A 21,407-nucleotide genomic window follows, 5' to 3' on the forward strand; every position below is an offset into this window, starting at 1 on the left:
TATTTTGTGTAAAGTGGCCATTTAAATCATTGCAATCGCTGTAGAATAAAAGTGACCTAGACTTTCCTAGGAGTATTTGATCTTTAATGGAGACTCGCATTTAGTTTTTCTTACTTTGCTTTGAAAATGCAATGCATTTAGTGATCCACACTTGGTTAGTGTCCAAAAGGGTGTTCTATTTAAACATGAATACAAGTTATTCTTTACATGCTCAGAAGAAAGAGCGATAGAAACAGTATTTTCTTCCTTCCCTTTGTCTTGAATTCCAGTTGAATTCGTTTAGACAAGGGATAATTGACGGAGAGCCGGTCGTTGTTGAGAAATAAACCCCAACAGGATTATTAGATCCCGACGCGAAGCTGAGGGGTCTAATCATCCTGCTTATTACACGGCTACTTGATGAAGAAATTAATTGACCCAAAAGTAACAAAAGAAAGGATTTCATTGCTTACGTTAATGAAAGTAGTCCATTATTTTATGCCAGGTCACGGTGCGTCCAGTCAGTGCAACGTATCGCCTCGGAAAACAACAGGAAGTGTTGATCAAATAGAATAAATTTTCGGTTACTGCATTGTCTATTTATCTTTTTCTTTTCTTTTTTTCCCTCCTTATTACTAAATTACAATGTAGAATAACACACTGTCCTGAGAAAGTAAAGGAAACAATTACATTACATTTCATCGAATACATCTGTGTCTAGATATTCCCTGTAATGATTTCCTCTCTCATCGGTCAACAGCGAATGTGGCGGCGATGTACTACGGTTACTACATGCTTCCCGATGGGACGTACTGCTTAGCTCCGCCTCCCCCAGGGATCGACGCCAACTCCTACTACAACTCCATACCCGCTGGAGTGATGCCTCCTCCTACTTCATCTGTAGCCATGCCTCCTGCTGGCACCACCCCTCCACCTCATCCAGACCCTGTTGCTATGGCGGCAGCAGCAACATCCTCCTCCTCCTCCTCACAGGTCACTGTCTCAGCCTCCACTGCCATCGTACCAGAAACCAGGTAAATAATGGACGTCCTCATTAATGGAAATGGGTTCTTTTTTTCGTTTTTTTTTGTCTGGATAAGCCCTTTGTTTCTCTGTTTAGAAGTTATTTATAGAGGGCATCATTGTTATCATTATTTGCAGTAGTATTTACACATATATAAATCTATCGAATATCTAAGTCCATCATAAATTATGAATAATTGCAGTTTGTGTACTTGGTGCATTGGCTTTAATATGAGTGGTTTCCCTGTGCCAGGCAAGGGCAATCAACCTCCGACATGTGAATCCATTTTATTTCCTAATCTTTTCTGTGTGGGAATAGAGCCCGCCCTTTCCATTTGAAAGACGCGTCTCAGTATTAAGCGTTGATCTGTCTCCCCTGTAATCCTCCTAACTTTCTCTCAAAACAGTTCCAGGCCCCCAGGTCCTGTTGCTGTGCCAACAGCGGCAGCCATCATACCCCCACCGCCAGACATTCAGCCGGTCATAGATAAGCTGGCTGGATATGTGGCCAGAAATGGTGTCAAGTTTGAAACCAGCGTCCGTGCCAAGAATGACCCACGGTGCGTAGTGTGAACAATGAACATCAACAAACAGTTGGTTCAGATCTCCTTCTTATTGAGGAGCAGTGGTGGACAGTAACTAAGTAGCATTAAGTACTGTACTTTCTTGCAAGCTCATGACTTAAACTCAGAAATATTGTACTTTTCCCGCCACTACATTTCTAGGAAGGGACTCTTGGGACCCAAACTTACAAAAAATGTATGATGAATTAACAACTTGACTCATTGAGTGCCTGAATTATTTCTGGCTATTTCTGGCCAGTGCGATTATTATTATTTTTTTTCAAAGTAAAAAAAAAGTGCTTAGGAAGCGAGATACAGCCGTTCATTTATAAGTTAAACAAGGAGTGGATGGAGCTGCAAATCTTCAGATAATGATATCTTGGGTTCTGAAAAAAAACATAGCGGTAAAACACGCGAAACACGTGAATGGCACTCAATGAGTTAAGCACTATTTCAAATATAGTCAAAATAGCTGATCTACAAGTTCACAACGCTTTGCAATGCGGCATGTTGTCATGGAGATTGTTTTTGTCGCATTCCCAAGCCAATAATTTGATGACCGGCAGAGACTCGGAGTCAAAGAGTTTCATACCGAGTCTCCTATTGATGATGACCCGGTCATCAAAACATGGGTGATTTTTTTTGGGGGTGAACTACTCCTTTAAAGATTTCAAAATTGTGTTCAAATTGTTGTCAAATTTCAAAACAGCAATGCATTGATATTAAAAAGAAAATGTACTTTGTAATTTGTACTTTTGGATACTTGGATATTTATTTACTTGAGTATATACTTTATCCACCACTGTTGAGGAGTTACAGTAGACCAGAGTTCCTTTGCCATTTTCTGGCTAAACCTTCCTGTATGCCTTCGTTTTTCACTGCAGGTTTGACTTCCTGCAGTCCTGGAACCAGTACAACACCTATTATGAGTTTAAGAAGAACTACTTCATGCAGAAAGAAGGAATAAGCTTACCAGAGGTAGTGTGTGGGTGTGGGTGTGGGTGTGTGTGTGTGTGTGTGTGTGTGAGAGAGAGACGGGAGAGAGACAGCAAGAATGAGTACACAGTAACATTCTTCTCAGTGTCAATTTATCCATCTTGTAACTCAGATAGTGTACAAAATGTAAGGGTTCATTTGGTTACATTTGTACACTCTGAGTTAAACGAACACTCAGGATTTTACTGCGGAGAGAAACCCACTCCTTCCTTATCCAAAGCCTTTTCCTGTCCATTGGGTAGTTGGATGGCTCAGGCTAAGACCTTTTACAGATAAGAAGAAAAATATAACAGAAAATACATCACAGGATTAGAGTTGACACAATGGTGGCACTGGTGAATTCTTTACTCTGTCCGTGTGTCCATTAATCCTTCTGTTCCTCGCATCCGTCTGTTCCTTGCAGCTCCAGTAGTTCTGATGCTATATAAATAGTGTTTTTTTCTTGAGTGTTTTTTGCAAAGTGATCTGGTTATACAAGGTTCTACCATGTTCCTGTGTTGATATACTGTAATCGACCTGATATGGGCCTTACGTTAAAAATCTGATATTGACAAGGCATATAGAGAGATGTGCACACAGTACATGTATATATACCTTTAGCTCATTGATTCGTTCAATTATTATATTACATATAAAGTTCATGTCGTGGCAGGCAGGAGGGCGGTGTCTGTGGTCTCTGGCGGGCCTGAAAATATGGAAATATTCATAAGTCAATTGATTAAATTTATCCTGACTGATTAATATTCATGACACACACACACTAGGCTATAATTATTACAAGCTGACTGCAGAAAAAAATAGAAATATATGAAGACTGCATTTCCATAGTGGTGCTAATGGTGCCATGGTGCTAATTCATCTTGAGGGTGTTTTGAACATATCTTTGCGTTTCAATTATTGGTGTCTATCACCTGTTTCATTGGATTTATGTAATTAGGCAAGGTTGGTATCTAAAATGTATTTAACTTGAGAACTAACCTTAATAAATTGGAAACTTGATCTCTATTATAAAAGTGCCAAAGCATGGAATATGCTTTGGCACTTTGGTTAATTGGAAGTTAATAATTAGAAACTTGGTTTGAATGAAAGTTCTATTTTGTGTACTGTACAATATGCTGTATGCCTCAGCTTGAACCTACACTATTCCCTGTATAGATTTTGAATTGTGAGTGCTGCAGCTAACTAGTTTAGTAACTGAGTAATCTGTTTATTACTTGTTATTATTCAAAAAAAAAAATAGGTCATGGTCAATGTGACTTCATACTGGCCAGACCAATTGTGCACACACACACACACACACACACACACACCCCTACCTGTTCTCATGTGTCTCAGTCTCTGCTATAGATGACCAATATGTATATGTAAAAAAAATGTTTTCAAGAAGATTACATAGCAACCTCTCTCCTCTTGCTCTCTCTCTCGCACTCTCGCCCTGTGTCCGTCTTCTTTTTTCCCCTGTGCGAGACGCAAGTGGCAACAACGGATTTAAAACTCCATACATCTTTTGTGTAGGAATTTTGTTAAATAGATGCGTAGGCTATTGTAAATGCATGGTCTACTGACACTCTCATCTCATTGTGTGCTAAGCTAATAGAGAGAGAAGGAGATGGAGACGAACTGTAAGGAGGTGGTGTGTGTGTGTGTGAGTGTGGGTGTGTGTGCTTGTGCTTGTGTGTTGCAAGGAAAAAGAGGTGCAGTGAACTAGAGAAAGGGAATGGAATTATGTTATGAAGAGAGTTTTGCTAAATTTAGAAATCTTTATGACAACAAAAATTACACAGCTTAATTAGCATGTTCTTATTTGGAAAACAGCCTATGTTGCTCGCTCTGTAAAGGAAAATTACACAATTCCGATTTCAGCCGTGATAGTTTGTCCTTTGGCCTACTGTACCATACTGTAACTATTGTTGTAAATATTCCTTTGAATGACATGAACAGTCTGTAAAGAGTGAAGAGGGGAAATTAACTGGGTCGCTCTGGGATAGTTGGACAGGAGTCATGAACAGCAGAGTAGTTAATTAGCGTCAATCACCCTCTACTGTTTTCTTAAGTAGCCTACACAACAAGCTGCTGGTGCAGCAGCAGTACAAAGAGAGCGACTCGGAGACGACGGCTGTCGTACAGTGGATACAGAATTAATGGTTTTGGATTTTTGGAAACTTTTGTTCTCCAAATCATCCCGTGGGCCATATTGGATCCCTTTTCGCATCTGGCCCGCAGGTCCACACCTCTTAAATTCTGTTATACTTAGTTGACCGGGGTCCTCCAGGGCTCTATCCTTGGCCCCCTCCTTTATTCTTCATACACCATCTCTTTGAAAAACAATAGCCTATCTACAACGTTTTGTGTCTTTTGACCTTGTAGATCTGCTATTTTTGCGGAATGTTTGCCCCAGAGTACCGATGCTAGGGTTGGTATCAGTAGACTGAGATATCTGATCGTCTGGCTACACAATATTGTGTAGTGAGTCGCCTACTGCAGTGGTTCCCAAACTGGGGGTCGGGTGATTAACTTAATGTCCAAAATTGTGTTTTCACTCAACAGTAAACAAACCAACTTACAGACACACAGGGTATCTAGTTTTAAGACCTTTTTAATACCAAATTGGCCAAATTGACAAATGTTACGTAAGAAAGAGGGAAACATTGTGAAAATAGCCGATCTACAAGCTTTGTAGATCTACACGCCTCTACAGGCCTTGCAGTGCGAGGTGCTGTGAGCTTGTAGTTTGGCTATTTTCACAATATTTATCCGTGTAACCGAGTCAAACAAAATGTAATGCCTATAATGTTTGATGATTTATTTTTGAAAAGGATGTTTGTACCAACTGTTTGTGCCGAGACCTCTTCCACCATTGCCATTCCTCCGGTCCTCTTCCGACATCTTGGTCTACCCATGTCATGTGGGTGAAGTGTTTAGAAAACACAAAACTGTCAATTGCTCATCATTTTATTTACTTGTGGCTTTTTTCCAAATTGACTGGTTGCAAGTGGTGCAGCCAGTGGTTATGCAAGATGATGCTTGGCTACGCTCCATGTTTGATTTATAACTATTTCATTAGTTGCTGCCGGTGTACTAACTAATCTATTGAGACATGCCACTATAAAGCACAGCAACAGCATAGGAGAAACTACTTTACATGACACTAGGTAAGGATATGCAACATCTTTGAATTGAAGCAAGGTAATCGTCTTTTCGTCAGAGAGGGTGTGTCCACTTCGTCGCTGGAGAACCTTCGTCTAGAGAACCTTTTTTCTTATCAGCAACATTTCAGGTGGCTGACTTTTAATACCTCGTACAGTACCTCTCCCATCCTCGCTGTCCCCCATCATCAACCCCACTTGGCCAATTCTAAAGTTCGGGTGGGAATAGAGTGACCAGTGTCCTCGTAATCAACCTTAATATTAGTAGCTTTTTGTGCTTTGTCTATATATATATATATATTATTTTCTTTACTCTGAAAATATTTTCTTTAAGTACTTTACACTATGTCCCATGTTGAAAGTAGCCGAACACAGATCCCAAAGGCTGAAATGTAGAACTGCAAGAGAGAGAGAGAATGAGGGAAAATAAAGTAATAGGGTTGGGAGAGTTAAATTAGGATAAATGCACCTTTCTAAGCATGAAACGGAGCAATACTGGCCTATTAGCCATGTCTGTCTGTATGTTGTGCCAGGGGAGTGATTTCTCTATCAGGGGAGTGTGTCTATGGCTCCTTCTACCAGCCAGACGTTGTTCATCACCTGTCCTCTCTCTTACTCTCTATAGTCAAATCAGAACAATTTGCTAATCCAATCAGGGTTTATCAAACCCTTAATGAGGCTTCCAGCTTAGTGCACTGTTGCCTTCCGGGTCCCATTGGTTAAGATCAGTGTGATCTGTGTTGCTGGTGTTTCACAGCATCACATTGCCGGCGAATAGTGAATTATCCAGTATTTTTTTAATATTATAATTAATACATAAATACTGTATGCTAGTCAGAACCTCACGGCAGCTAATCTCTCAGCTCATTAACATAGCTAAAATGGTGGTTATAGAGACTTTTCCCAAAAGGAACTATATGTCCATTGGTATGAATTTCAAACACCACAGCCTGTTGCTGCATCCATCATGCAAAGGCTTTGCTCAGACTACAGGCAAATCCGATTCTCAAACAGTGCCGTCAGAAATGGACTTGAGCCCTATGAAGCACCCCCCTGCGAGACGCTGAGCCAGTGGCCGTGTTGAGCGGTGCGATGTCCGCTTCTGCTGGCTCAGCACCGTTTGAGTTGCATACCGAATCATAAATCATCACGTCCCTGTCAGCATGCGACAGGACGCTATTATTCTTTCTGTAGGAGGCGAGACGTAAGGGAGTGCTTGTTTTCGCCGGAGGCAACGGAGGTGCGCAGTCTGAAGCAGATTTGAGCCACGAGAGGCACCGCCGAGCCAGCTTAGGCGAGCGAGTCGCCGTGCCGAACGTTGAGAAGTCTGCTTCAGACAACTCAGTGGCGTCCGAGTTATGTCCCGATAGAGACAGAATTGTAACCCCCCCCCCCCCCCCTAGTTTTGGTTCCTCCGACATGTCTACACCACCTCGCTCGCAGTCCAAGTGAACACAGCCGAGCGCTCCCTACCTCCGTTTCAGCCAATCACAAGCCGTGTCTTGCATCTTGCATCCTACGAAAACAATACTCGCCGACAAACGGGTGATGCATGGTCAGATTTGGGCCCAACTCGTCACCTGTTTGAACCAACAGGTGTGATAATGCGTTGAGCGATCTCATATATATATATATCTATATCTATATCTATATCTATATATATATATATATATATATATATATATATAAAATATCTTGGCTGTCGGGCAGAAACCTTGTATCTTCATATTTCAACTTTGTATGTTTTTTTTGTTAATTAATGCCCTACTTCGTCATACTAGAGTGTCACACAAAAGTACTGAAAATAGCAGATCTATAAGCTCACAATGTTTTGATCGACTAGTTTCACCATTTTAATTAAAAAGAAATGATAATAAAATAGGAATGATTGATTTCCACTGAACACCGACGATATGTAAGAATACAATTCCTACTTACAGATAGTGTGAAACAGCAACTGAATTCTACCAGGACAAAGTGACGTCCCAGCACCAGTCACATACTGTATTTAGTAAAATTGCAGTGATCCCTGCTTCAGATCCCCATTCAATTCCACCACAGATATTTCACACATTTGCATGCTTATGGCCTTATCTTTTTTGAAGCACAGTTCGTTTTCGTACCAAGGCGCCTTCAGAATATGATCTGGTCATACCATTTAACGCAAATGGACCAGAGGTATTATAGGCAATTCACCTCGGGTACAGTATCTGATGGGTTCTTTGAATAGGCATTTTGAAATGCAGTGTGGGTTCAGGGAGAGGACAGAGGACAATTGTGGGATTGACTGTTGTTCTTGGGTAATGCCCAAATCCACCTTGGTGTGAGCATCATTAACATTATAGCTAATGTCCTCACATCTTGAGAACAGATTTAGGAAATGTAATACTGGTACTGAAACAAGAAGCGTCAACTCAACTTTTGCCCTTTAGAATTTCACTGCCATTTCTCCTAAGAGCACTGCAAGATATTTGCCCTGATTATGCTGTCGCCCGACGCCCACCTTTTTTGGCGTTCGCTGACAAATCCCCGATCTGACGCAAGATCGGGCTTCGCTCGCCGAGGTTCTGCGTGAAAAGTACTGCGAGAGGATCCGAGGGTGAGCCGATCGTTCGGCGATGCCTCCCGAGCGTTTCTAGATATCTAGCAGGTTTGATATTTGTGCCGTCCTGTCGCAGACTGGACATGACATACAGTATGAACGGCTCACAGACAGAAAGTATGTCTGTCTGGATCGATAGATGGATATCAATATATAGACCTTTATTCTGTGGGTAAATTCAGGTGTCATACATATTGGTAGATACATTAATATTGCTGTTAAATATAGTCTATATTAAAAACCAACACATCTCACTTGAATATGTTGATAAAACCGCGGTCGGAATCAGCAGCCATGCTGCGCAGCAGCGCAACTGGTGTTATTATGATTTATTTTTTTACACGTTTGTGTCTGTGTGGAGAGAGACGCAGAGAGACGCGTCCTGTCTCGCTCTCGCGTACATATCACGGGAACCTTGCACGCTTTCGTGAACAGACACGTTGGTGATGCGATAATGTAATTAGATTGGAATAAAAGCAATGTATAGGGTCTGGATCGCATCCTGGTCGTGTGAAATGCATAACGATCTGATGACTCCTGACGACTTAAAAATTCCCATATATTATTCTCAGCCCAGTCTGGGGACGTGAGTAAGACTCTTTTGGGATTGGGACACATGTCAAAAACAATTTTTACAAGTGCTGCTAGTGTCCATGCACAATACTGTTTGAGTGCTGTTAAACTGCTGCTGAATTTATTTGTTCTGTGTTTGCAAGCATGATACAAATTCACAGGGTGGAAAAAACATGGCCCCTCCTATTTCAGGCAAATAGTTTGCCCCATTCAAAGCAACCAAAGCACTTCAAAATTTTCAGCTGGTTCAGTTTGTGTAAAAAGGCTTCATGTAGCTGTCAGCAAAAGAGATAGAGACCGAATCAAATTTTCCACTGTTAGGCCATGTGTCCAATGGAGGCCTGTTGACAAAGTGCCAACTCCTATTTAGCGCCAGTTGCGGACTTAACGTCAAGTTGAGACATTAGTTTTAGCATCAGGCACCAAGTTGCTCCATAATGTTAGACACAAAGGCTGTTGATACTTATCTCTGGTCCCGCTTCACTCCTATTGTTTGGCGGGGCTCTGAAGTGACATTGATGTGTTCTGCATTCATAAATTTAATTTGAAAGCGTTTCAACTTCAGAGCAGGTCTGTGCTAGCGAGACGCTAAAAAAGAGGCCAGGTCCCTTTTTTGGGTTATAAGCAGTGAAAGTGCTACCTCATAGGAATGAGGAAATGAAGGACAAAACGGCACTAGCGCAGTTTTTTACAGGTCTCATGTGGACACAGCCCAAGAGCAATTTGTCATCTGATGAGTCAAATCCATTAGCTTGTCAGTGTGCAGAGGAGTGTGGCCCATTACAATGCAGCCCTTGCTAAACCAAGAGGGCGCTTAGCTTTTCCATCAAGAAGACTGCCGTCTGTTTGTGATTTGTGTTACTTATCCCATTCAATCCGGGGACGCATCTGTGTCATTTTAGATTCCTTTGGACTATTTTTTAAAAATCATGAAAATGTGTGCAAATATTAGATTCTTTTCTATTTTAAGCGGACATTTGTAACTCAAATCTTTGCTTCTGGAGGTCCCTGGAAGTAAATGTTTTACAAATGTTCGCTTAAAAAAATATATATTCAAAGATTTTCAAGATTTAAAAAAAATAGCAGATCTACTTAGCAGATCTACAAGCTCTGAGCTTGTATATCTGCGATTTTTGAATAGCCAAAGAAATCTGAAATGACAGATGCATTCCCGGATTGAAAGGGTTATAATAGGATGCAAATAATTCAGCTCTGCAGTCCGTACTATTATTTAGACGTTTATAGTTAATGAAGAAAGCCAGGTGAGGGCTTTAAAAATCTGTCAAAGGAGACTGCAGCAGGCAGGGTTTGGGCTGGCTGTGGACCAGTGTGTTTTTTTTTTGTTATGAGTCTCAAGGCAAAGAGCCAAGAAAATCCTAGTTCTACCACTGTATGAAAAAGCCATCAGGGAAAGGATGTCTGCATTATGATGCGAAAGCTGATGATTGAAGCCAAAATCTGTCCAGAAACTAATTTCACTTATCTTACATTGTTCAGCTCGATCAATGTTTATGAGCATTAACAACTCTCAGAACTGGAAACTAAAGGAGCCAAGATTCCAATCTGTCATAAAGAAACCTAAAGATGGTTCATTTGGAGTTAGTTGGAAACAGACTGTACATAATTTAAAAAAAAAAGATTTTTTTGTTTTGCAGTCAAAGTTCAAAGTAAATCTATATAAAATCACTCTGCTATTATATCACTGTCAGTAGAGCACAAATTATATCCATGATATGTCATCCAGGATTCCTGGTGGCTCAATCATGCAGTTGAATTGATTGATTCGCCCCAGTCTCCTTGGTTTGGGTCTTAAGGTCCTTACACACCGCAGCAATAAAGCGGCAAAAAAATAAACGGATTGAGGTCGATTTTTCACCATGAATAAAGGCATCAACATGTATGAGTCAACTATGTGAATATAATTTGATGCGAAATATTTGCCAGTATATTTTCATATTGTTTATTCGTCACGCTCCAGGTGTGTAAAGTCCTTTACTCTGGATCATCAGTGTTGTGTGGCTTCCCCTCTCCCTCTGCATGCTCTTTCTTGTCTCACTTGAAGCAGAAAATGCCTTCAAATTATCTTGAAAAAGAAAAAAACGAATTTAGTTTGGTAAGCGGTAATATAGGCGGTAATATAGGCCTACGTACAGTTAGCCTCGCGTCGCCAGACAATATCACTGCTAATCTGCCAAGGGCAATTTCTTTTTGCAATGGCAGATTTGTCTGGAACCAGGCTTACGTACAGTTATCAATGGTATGATAATTCTGAGTGCTGTTCAATTTGTTTACATTGAGGTGATGCAATTTGTGTACAGTATGGGTGTAGTGATACATGTTTTCATGTGGTTTTCAGTGGTTTCTTGAGTCACAGCTGCATCACTGGACGTTTGTCTATTTTGTCACGATTTGTATTAAAACATAATGAATTACATTACATTACTTTTAGGATGTTAGGGTGTCAGTCCTTTTAATGTGTTCAGTGAGAAATAAATAGCTTTGTGTTGTCTTGTTAATATCAACTAAAATAGACTATGAATAAATTATTATTCTTTCCTGTACAAAGTGCCTGAATAGAATTCGTTTTTCTCCTGGTCTGCCTGAAACCAACATTTGGTATGCATCGCCAATCTGTAATGTCTTCTTGTAACTTGGAAAATTAAACCTCCAATTTGAGAGCTATTATTTATTTATTTTTTAATCCTTTGCCAGACGGCATGTTAGCCAGATTCTTCTCATTTAGTGCAGCTTTACTTTTCTGGCAGTTATTCTTTGTTTCTTTTGCACTGAATGAGGCTGAACACATCGCATGACTTCGGTTGCATATTCCTTTATACACAAACAGAATCATGCACATACTAGATACTCCACATGTTAGAGCCCCCCCTCCGTCGCACACACAGATACACTTGTGTTACATTTGTATCACTAGACTTGTGATGACGGCAATTTTATAAATATTTGTAAACGAAAGATTCAATATAGGTGCACCGCTGTGTCACTAAGTATAAATCGAGCGTGATTCCAATGCCAGCCCCTACACCTAACTTCTAAATACCTAATCCTAACCCCAACCGTAATATTATCCTAATTGTAAACCGTACTTTAAAAATCATAGACCATTTAAATCTTAAAAACAGCAATTTCTCTTGTAAGGAACAGGAAAATTGTTCTCACAATGTCTGCTTCTCAAATTCGTATATATATACTTGGCCCTCATAAGTATAGTAATGCAAGTACACAGTATACACACACGCACTCACACACACACGGTTTTGTGGATAATTGAGTTCAGAGTTTGTAATTATTAGTGGAATGTTACTGTTTTATCTGACAGTAGGGTGATCAAGAGCAACCAGAATACACCAGTTGGGACTGAGGCACACAGCTCTGGCCTCAGGCCATCAGCTAAGCTCTTATAAATGCAATTAATTGGATGAATCAACGCAGAGAAATTTCACCCTAAAACACCCATCTAATGAAACTCTCTCATGGTGATGTCATTGTTGTATATTCCCCAGTCAGATTGGATTGAGAATTCTTTTTTTTTTTGGTCAAGCTTGTTAAGTGGAAACCATCATTTTGCATGAATTTGTTTGCCAGAGAATAGCATATAATGTATTCATCAGCTGCTTTTTGTTTGAGCCATAATACCATACGGTGCGAACGAATGCTACCTTTGGACTGCATTACTAATAATGCATTTATTACTGCATCTCACCTGCTCTCACCAGACCTCCACCCACGTTCTTTAATAATCTAATTGTCATAATTTACAAGAGTATATTAAAATATATTTGTGACGGCACATTCTTGCTTGCTTGCTCTCTCTCTCTCTCTCGCTCTCTCCCTCGCTCTCTCGCTCTCCCTCTCTCGCTCACGCACAGAAAATGCACACACACAGTACGTTCTCTCTTTCTGTCTCTCAGCACAAACACTAGTTTTATATAGACGCGCAGCAGCAGTAGGTTTTGCATATTTCACCACTAGCCTGCTGGTTTCTTCCCAGGGAGACCACACTGTAAATTCTTGAGTGTTAAGTGAACTCTTTAGTTCAACCTTGGATCTTACGGGTCCATTTGGCTCCATTTGTCTACTCTCAGTGTCAGAGTTAAAAATGCTGAGGACTTCACTGTGTATTTGACTATGCAGGCTGTGCCATGGCTATGTTTCAAGTTTCAAGCTTTTACATAAAAGCCTTCCCCTCTGTCTGCTCCCCCGCCCCCCCACACACACACACACACACACACACACACAGCAGGTGGTCTTTCCCCATTAACAACAAAAAGGCTGATTTACCCACAATTAGACCCATTGCGATGTTTGGGCTGGATTTTATGCAGTTGAGGCTGAAGGTTGGCTCTAATTATCCTATGATGTAAATGGGTGCCAAACTTGAGACTTCTGTGCAGGCAGGGCTTTTCAGGGCTTTTAAATGTTTTTATTTTGAACAATCTGGTTGAGGTCGGGTAGTTTTATCAAATTTAACTAGTTAAACCCTGTATAAGTTAACCAGTTAAACCCTGTATACTTCGTTGATCAGGGTCCCCTAGGGCTCTATAGTTGGTCCTCTGCTTTTTTGTCATGCGTTGTCTGTTGTGAGCTTGTAGATCAGCTATTTTCGACGAAGAGATTTGGCATAGAGGGAGAAAAGGCCAATTAGTATAGAAACCTTGGGCACACTGGTCAACAAAGAATATAGAGTCTAATTAAAGATATTCATTGTACAATCAACTTTAATGGGTCAGTAGCCAGTAGTCTCTTACATTTTCCAATGTATTACTTATCACTACTTTGTACCTTACTTTATTATAACTTGTTTTACCTTACATAAATTACACCGTGTATTACTGTATGTTGGACATTGACAGTCTGAGTCTGTCAAACCAACATTTCACTGCACATACATGTCTGAGAATGTGACCAAAAAAAATCTTTAAATCTATCTAGTGTATCAACCCCTCCCCATTTTGAGGCTACCTTTACAGTTCAGTTACAACTTATCTCTCCAATCTATTTACACCACCATGTCTATTGATTCTTTTCCTTCCACGATGATCAATTCATCATTTTATCTGTATAAGCCATCTATCCAGCTGCATGCCAGCCTCACTGTGAAGCCCCAATAGCTGCAAGGCAAAAGTCGCTGTTCTTGATTTGTGTGACTCAGCTTGATGCTACTGTGTTACCTGCTTGTATTGCATGCCATGCGTGCAAACCTTTATGTGCGCGCGCCTGTCCATGTCTCCTTTTGGAAGGAGGTTGGGTAGCCAAATGGGGAAGTACCCCCACAGCCAAATGAACAATAAGATGTTTTCTTTTTTCTTTTCTGAAAGGAAAACCTCATTATCCACATTTCCTTCTAGCATGTCTGTGTTACTACAGCACTAGAATCTCTGAAAGATCATAAGGACTATGCCCTTTTCTTCCTTCTACAATGAAAGAAATATATACTTTTATTACTTTTCAACAAAAGCCCTATGCAATAAATGCCAAATACATTATTAAAAAAACTGAAATAAATCCATCCCCTCTCCCTTCATCCACTAAGCCATCCACCCACTCACTCTTGACATATCCTTTGCAACCCCTGCAACCACCCACCTTACATTAAACAAATAGACATTGGATTGAAGTAGACATGAGATATTTTGCTGCACTTGTTCTGTCTGGAGTGGAGTACCACTGTTACTGTACGGTGTATCACTGTAGAGGATCTTCATTAGAATTGTTTTTACCTGAGTAGGCCAATTCTGAAGGTCAGCATTACGCTGCTCTTCATTTCATCATTGCTCATAACCTTTATAATACTTAAAGGGGAAGACCACCCATTTTCAATATTTAACTATGTCATTAATATAGCATAAAGGAGTTGTGTGGAAATAAGAAAATTTTTAAATGTTAAAAATTTTAAATGTTAAACCCAAATTGATTTTGGGTTTAACATTGCAAATTACACCATGATGAGTCATCACGGTGTAATTTGCAATGTTAAACCCAAAATCAATTTGGGTTTAACATTTAAAATTTTTAACATTTAAACATTTTCTTATTTCCACACAACTCCTTTATGCTATATTAATGACATAGTTAAATATTGAAAATGGGTGGTCTTCCCCTTTAAGGGAAGCCAAGGATAAGATTTAAGAAACATGTTTTTTTTTCCCACTTTTAACTGTGAGAGCACAAGGTTGGTATTCATTTCAGGCTTGTCCTTGGTCCACAGTAACCAATGAAAAACTGTTTTTGCTCTAGAACCAGAACAAGACAGTCTAACAATGGCGTGGCCACTCTGTCCAGTAGCTAGTGATATTTAGTTGGGTAAGAATTAAGTTACTAGGTGAACACTATTGTTTGTGTAGTTTGAGAATGAATATGCCGCTCTCTATAAAAAGAAAAGAAAAATGAATACAGTCATCATTTGAATAGTATTTAGCTGAGCAGGGCTTTTCCATTTTAAAATGCCATATGTTAGCCAAAAATTATTCTACTCAATCAGTTGTTTCCCAGCTGTTGTTAGACAGCCAGCTAGAAATCCCAGCACAGTTCTGGGATACAAGCAGCAGTATTTCTTGATAAGATATTGATAAACAGCAGTATTTCTTGATAAGATATTGATGTGTTTTTTTATTGTTTTTCCAAACAATACATTGATTAAATGTGTTGTGATTGCCTTTTGGGAACACCGTGCACTGGCTTTGGAAAGGGATCCCTGTGGGCTATGGGAACATAAGTTGCGTGGGTGACAGACAGATAAAAAAAGAGAACAATGTGCCCAATGTATATTTGTATATACATGAGGGGCTATATAATCAGTGCAGTATTGTGAAAAATAATATGGTGCTTCTCGGCTGTGTCTAACGTTTTTGCATAGTTCCTCCCTACATCACAGCCAGCCAGTTTGACAATGTGGTGTCCATGCCATCCAACGTTTCCCTTTGTGGCTTCACAATGAACCCATTTTTGCAGCTTCATTCACAAGCTACATGCCTAGTAACTTATTATTGATAGCTAAATATGAATAACTATATTGACGTGAGCATCCACACTGATGAACGTATGTCCTGTAAACAGTGGCTGTGTTGGAGCCCCATCATGGATATTGATAACATGTGATTGTTGTATGCTCCATTGCGCAGAGACATATAAAGAAAGCCAGAACTGCATGGGTTCATAAGTCGAATGCAAGAGGTCCTTGAACATATTCCAAACTCGTATTCATATTTTCTATTATTAATAAATACATTATTGAAATAAACATAACATATCTTACTCACTCACTCACTTTTCTCTTTAGTGTTAAAAGATTAAGAACAGTGGATACTTATATTATGCTTATTATTCATATGCAATTTAATGCAATTCAATGCAATTTAATCTGCCATGTTGAATGTTAGTGTTGTGTTGAATGTTATGCCCTGTAGATAGATGGATAGATAGATTTTTATGATAGTGTCCTGCACCACAAGATGCCCAGCCCGCACGGGCTTATAAGACACTCACACAATGTACATGCACCAAGATACACCACAAACAGAATACATAAACATTTTGATTGTCCAAGCTGTGGGTTACGGGTACATCGTCCTCCACCGCAACTGCCATGCTTTCTCTATGAATTTTCCTAAAACAAAAACCTCCTTATTGAACAGCCAACTTAACATATAACATTCAGACATCCAAAACAAATCTGGATTCTTATCCTGCATTTTTTCAAATAAAGAATTTTGTACATCATTGGACAGTGAAAAACTAAATGAACCTCATCCTCCACAACTCCCAGTAAATTCAACTCCCTGTAAATTCATATGGATTTTGATTGCAAGCAAAGTGTACTTGTGTATTTTCATCTGAATAATGCATTTTGTAAATGGCAGAAAAGTACTGTGCTGGACTAAACCAGGTACTATATGAGCTAAGGTGCCGCCACTTTCTGCATTTTCTCACTAGCCCTAATAGACAATTTGCCTGACCACACCTCATCTTAAGACCAATACCTTTGCTACTTTGCATGACAACTGCGTCTGTTGTAAAACAAGTAATGGCAATGCGCTGCGCTTTGCACCGGACTTAAAGGAGAGATCCGGACATTTTAAGTGTTATCTTTGATGTGTCGCTAATCACTCACCATCATTGAAATGGACGTTGAGTTATTCCAGAGAGTCCCGTGTCATGCAGTCTGGCGACCCCCTCCGTGGCATAATGGGAGCCCGTGTAAGAGTGAAATTCGTCTATTATAACCGATGCAAAGTAATTTTTTTCTCTACTAATGCTCATTGTGGAGTCTCATGATACTCAAACATGCACTGAAAGTCGCGCACGAGTTATCGTTCGTGCAGAACTAGACGACGCTGGTTGCTTACTACTTCCACAGAACCTGGCGTCTGTGGAAGAAGTAAGCAACCAGCATCATCTCGTTCTGCATGAACGATAGCTCGTTCGCGACATTCAGTGCACGTTTGAGTATCATGAGACTCCACAATGAGCAGTAGTAGAGAAAATACTAACTTTGCATCGGTTATAATAGACGATTTTCACTCTTACACGGGCTCCCATTATGCCAACGGAGGGGGTCGACAGACTGCAGGACACGGGACTCTCTGAAATAACTCAACGTCCCTTTCAATGATGGTGAGTGATTAGCGACACATCAAAGATAACACTTAAAATGGGCGGATCTCTCCTTTAAGTCTTGGGCCAAAGTCTTGTTTGGAATTGACATTCTGCCCTCTAGTGGTCAGAAATTGCTTATTGTGACTTAATCATTCCCTGGGGACAGGGTTCCGTGAAATACTGTCAAAACTGTTCAGGGCTGCATCACTCATGTGGGCATAGACTGCTTGGTATGGTGAGGTTACTACAGAGAGGTTCTGGTTATCTGGCCGTGGCAGATACAGGATTTTTAGCAGTATGTAAACCACTTATATGGCCAATGTGAAGATGTAACTGTTGATCTTTGGTGATAGAACACTTGCTTACCTTTTGCTCCCTGTGCAGTTTGCCAGTTGACCAAGCAAACTCTGTGCAATGTACTGTCAGTGATAAAGCATAATTAAATTGCTGTGGAAATGGGGCAGCTATATTTCATGGGTAATTCTCCATGCCACTTCTATTTCAGTGTGTGTGTGTGTGTGTGTGTGTGTGTGTGTGTGTGTGTGTGAGAGAGAAAGAAAATGTGTACACATCGGTGTGTGCATTTGTGTTTGTTGGAGGTCCTTGGTGTAGGAAATCTAACTGTAGCAGACATTCAGTGCAATGCCATCCCATGTTTCTACTTTGAACATTGAACACGTTAGAATTCCAACAGGATATAAGTGCACAATGATGTTACAACTATGACATGTATGATTCATTCATCTCTGACAGTATCATTAATGGGAAAGAAGGAAGGAGGGAGGGACAATCAGACATCTTAACCACTTAAACCCTAGTTGACCGGAGTCCTTAGAGGCCTCTATACAAGGTTATACTTGTATATATTATTGTTGTGCACTAAATGTCTTCATCAAAAATACAAGCTCACAACGCGTTATGTTGGCCAAGGGTTCCCAGACTTGTCAGGCCGCAACCCCCCCCCCCCCCCAAAATAATCATATTTGAACTGGGGACCCCCCCACCCCGACAAGCACTTGGAATTGTAGGCATTTACTTTAGTTTGACTCGGTTCCACAGATAAATATTGTGAAAATAGCCGAACTACAAGCGCCTCGCACTGCGAGGCGTTGTGAGCTTGTAGATGGGCTATTTTCATGTCAATGTTTGCCTCTTTCCTACGTAATATTTGACAATTTGGTATTAAAAGTAATTAAATTGTAACTTTAGAAATGTGCAAATAACCTGGCCTATACGCTTATACTGTATGTTAGTTTATTAACTGTTGCAATGTTGCACATAAACTAATCATCTGGGGACCCCACAAATTAATTTGGGGACCCCCAGTTTGGAAGCACTGGCGTTGGCGATGTGTTGTGACCTTGTAGATCGGCTATCTTCACAGAATGATCACCCCAGAATAGGGACTCAATGGTTCATGTGGTTACATGTACATGTTGCAGTGGCTACAGAAGTTTATTGGAGTAAATAAACGTGCAAGAAATTGCTTTTAGCACTATAATCCCTCGACAAAGCACCCTGTTGTTGTTTGACAAATGTTTTTGCCTTATTCCAACTTTCATTTTGTTGAATTGCCCTGGAAAAGACTAAGTCAATTATTAATTGTAAATGAATGTAGCAGTACAAGTCAAATGTGGGCCAGCGATATGCACAGAAAGCGTTTCTTGTGCCACTTTCACAATATTGTTGCACAGTTGATTGATTGATTTCATTTGGTGATATCACATAATAGCACTTTCCCGACACACAGTCATAGCATCACCGAGGATATAAACGCAATAAAGCCAGAGGTCCTCAAATTTGAAAATATACGTGTTATGTGATAGATTATGCTTTAGATATGCTTTCTATGTTGTAATAGGAAGATTATTAGATTAGATCTAAAACATAGCATTGTAGACCACTCAAGTAGAATACCTACCATCACAAGGGCATGACAATGCTGATGGACTGTATCATTAGCACCAAAATACACATTGAGAATAATATACTAATGTGTGTTGGAATACACTGTGCTAGAACTAAACTGTTTCCGTCACATCCTTGAATAGCAGTCTTAGTTAAATACTGTAATGTTTTTCACCTTCTTTTTCTGCTCACAGCTTTGACTTTGCTGTGTGAGCGTACAGTATGCGTGTTTTTGTATACACTATGTCTCTGTCAGGAGCCAAATAACCTGTCAGACATCAGACTACATTATGTTTCTTGTGAGTATTAATATTGAGTTCTCTTACCCAGGTCACAACTGCCAACTGGTAGCTGTGTGAAATCATGGGAGCAGCATTCCCAGTTGCACTTGTAGTAATTGTGTGTGTGTTGAACACAGAAGACATTATGTATTATTATGTATGCATAGCATATGGCCTGTCCCCCCAATGTGGATGTGGTCCGTTCTTGCCTGAAAGATGCATTCCGCAAGTCAATGAGACCTGCCTGCAGATGCAGAGAAAGAGAGTACAGGTGTGCGTGCGTGTGTGTCTCTGTGTCTGTTTACGCGCGTGTGCGCATCCATGTGTGCCCTGGCTAAACAGCCCTGGCCTACCATTGCATTTCTACCTCAATGAAAACACACAAGGTAGAAATGGATTCAAGTAGGCCTCCAGAGTGTCTAGAAACCAGCTTGTTCCCAAGCACTATATAGCTGTCTATTCTGAAAACCTAATGGTTCGCTAATTGATAATGTAGACGGTGACTGAAATCAGTTAATCTACAACATGTAATTTGGTTCTACTGTTACAGGCTCTGAGAGCTCCAGGCTAAATAATTTCTATTTGATTGCACATACATATTTTTATGTTACTATTTATCTGTCTGTCTGTCTCTTTTTTTCTCCATTCAGAGAGAGACACATGACGGTTCAGGCGATGCTGAGAAGGAACAGTCAGACACAGATGTGAAGGATCCCATGGTGATGAAAGGTATGCCTCTTGGTTTAGTGGTCCATAATCCAATGATTTGTTTGTTTGTTTTTCCTATGTTTTCTCTGATTTTTGTCCTATTTTCTGTCTTGTCTCTCTCCCTATGCCCATTTGTCTGCCTCATTCTGGCTCTCCAGCCTTTGCTCCGATCTGTTTTGCTATAAAGGCTAAAGAAAACGACATGTTGCCCCTGGAGAGGAACCGAGTTCGACTGGATGATGACTCGGATGAAGACAAGGTTTGGTTTATTTAATACTGATTTCCCCCATTGCCATTTGTTTATATGTGACATTCAGACCTGGTATTGGGCATTAAACTATAACATTAATTTAATTTAAACACTGCTACCTTTTGAAATAGTTCTGTTCAGTGGAGGTGTGTTTTGGTGCCCCACAAGTCTTCATTTTGCCTTTCCTGAAGAGAGATGTCCTTTTTAAAGTATCAATGAGTACCTTTAAATGTCCTAAAATGACTAACATTAAAGTTTTACATGAAGCTGTTAGGTGAGGAAGGACTAGAGGCTATCATTGGCGGGGCTCAGATGATTGACAAGGAGTCTTTTCCAATCCCGACACCAGAAGAGAAGAAACCCACCCTCACTAAGGAGGAGTTGGAAGCAAAACAAGGTAACACCACAGTTACAACTGTAAAATAATTATATATATATAATATTTTCTTATTATATTATTATTATTATCCCTATAACTATGGAATATGTTAGCCTTTATAGTTTTTCACAGCAAACCCTGGCTAGGCAAACAGTTTATCTAAGCAGAAAATACTATAGTAATAAATAAGCAGCAAGACAGCACTTGCAAAAGTAACTTCACTGGGTTAGATTAGTACCAGGTTGAAAACCACCCACCTCTCCTGAATCCTCCCGTACTGCTCGACAAATTAATTCATTGTAACAATCACAACTTAACCAACTGTCCGGCTAGAATTTTTTTTGGAAGATTTTAATCTTGACAGATGGTGTCCTCTTTATGATTAA

At 40.1% G+C, this 21,407-nt stretch overlaps 1 protein-coding gene across 2 annotated transcripts in view; it reads left to right on the top strand.

Moving 5' to 3' along the window:
- The window catches only part of sfswap (splicing factor SWAP), a 107,176-nt gene that overhangs the window by 27,700 nt on the left and 58,069 nt on the right, over positions 1–21,407 (top strand). For both annotated transcript variants that reach the window (XM_080419965.1, XM_080419966.1), the window contains exons 8-13: positions 740–1,013; positions 1,410–1,562; positions 2,450–2,543; positions 20,335–20,413; positions 20,551–20,651; positions 20,910–21,039. In XM_080419965.1, the coding sequence (XP_080276091.1) occupies positions 740–1,013; positions 1,410–1,562; positions 2,450–2,543; positions 20,335–20,413; positions 20,551–20,651; positions 20,910–21,039 (831 nt within the window). The remainder of the gene's footprint in view (positions 1–739; positions 1,014–1,409; positions 1,563–2,449; positions 2,544–20,334; positions 20,414–20,550; positions 20,652–20,909; positions 21,040–21,407) is intronic.

Source organism: Gymnoscopelus braueri (genome assembly GCF_963280865.1).
Source record: "Gymnoscopelus braueri genome assembly, chromosome: 22".
NCBI classification, from domain to species: Eukaryota; Metazoa; Chordata; class Actinopteri; order Myctophiformes; family Myctophidae; genus Gymnoscopelus; species Gymnoscopelus braueri.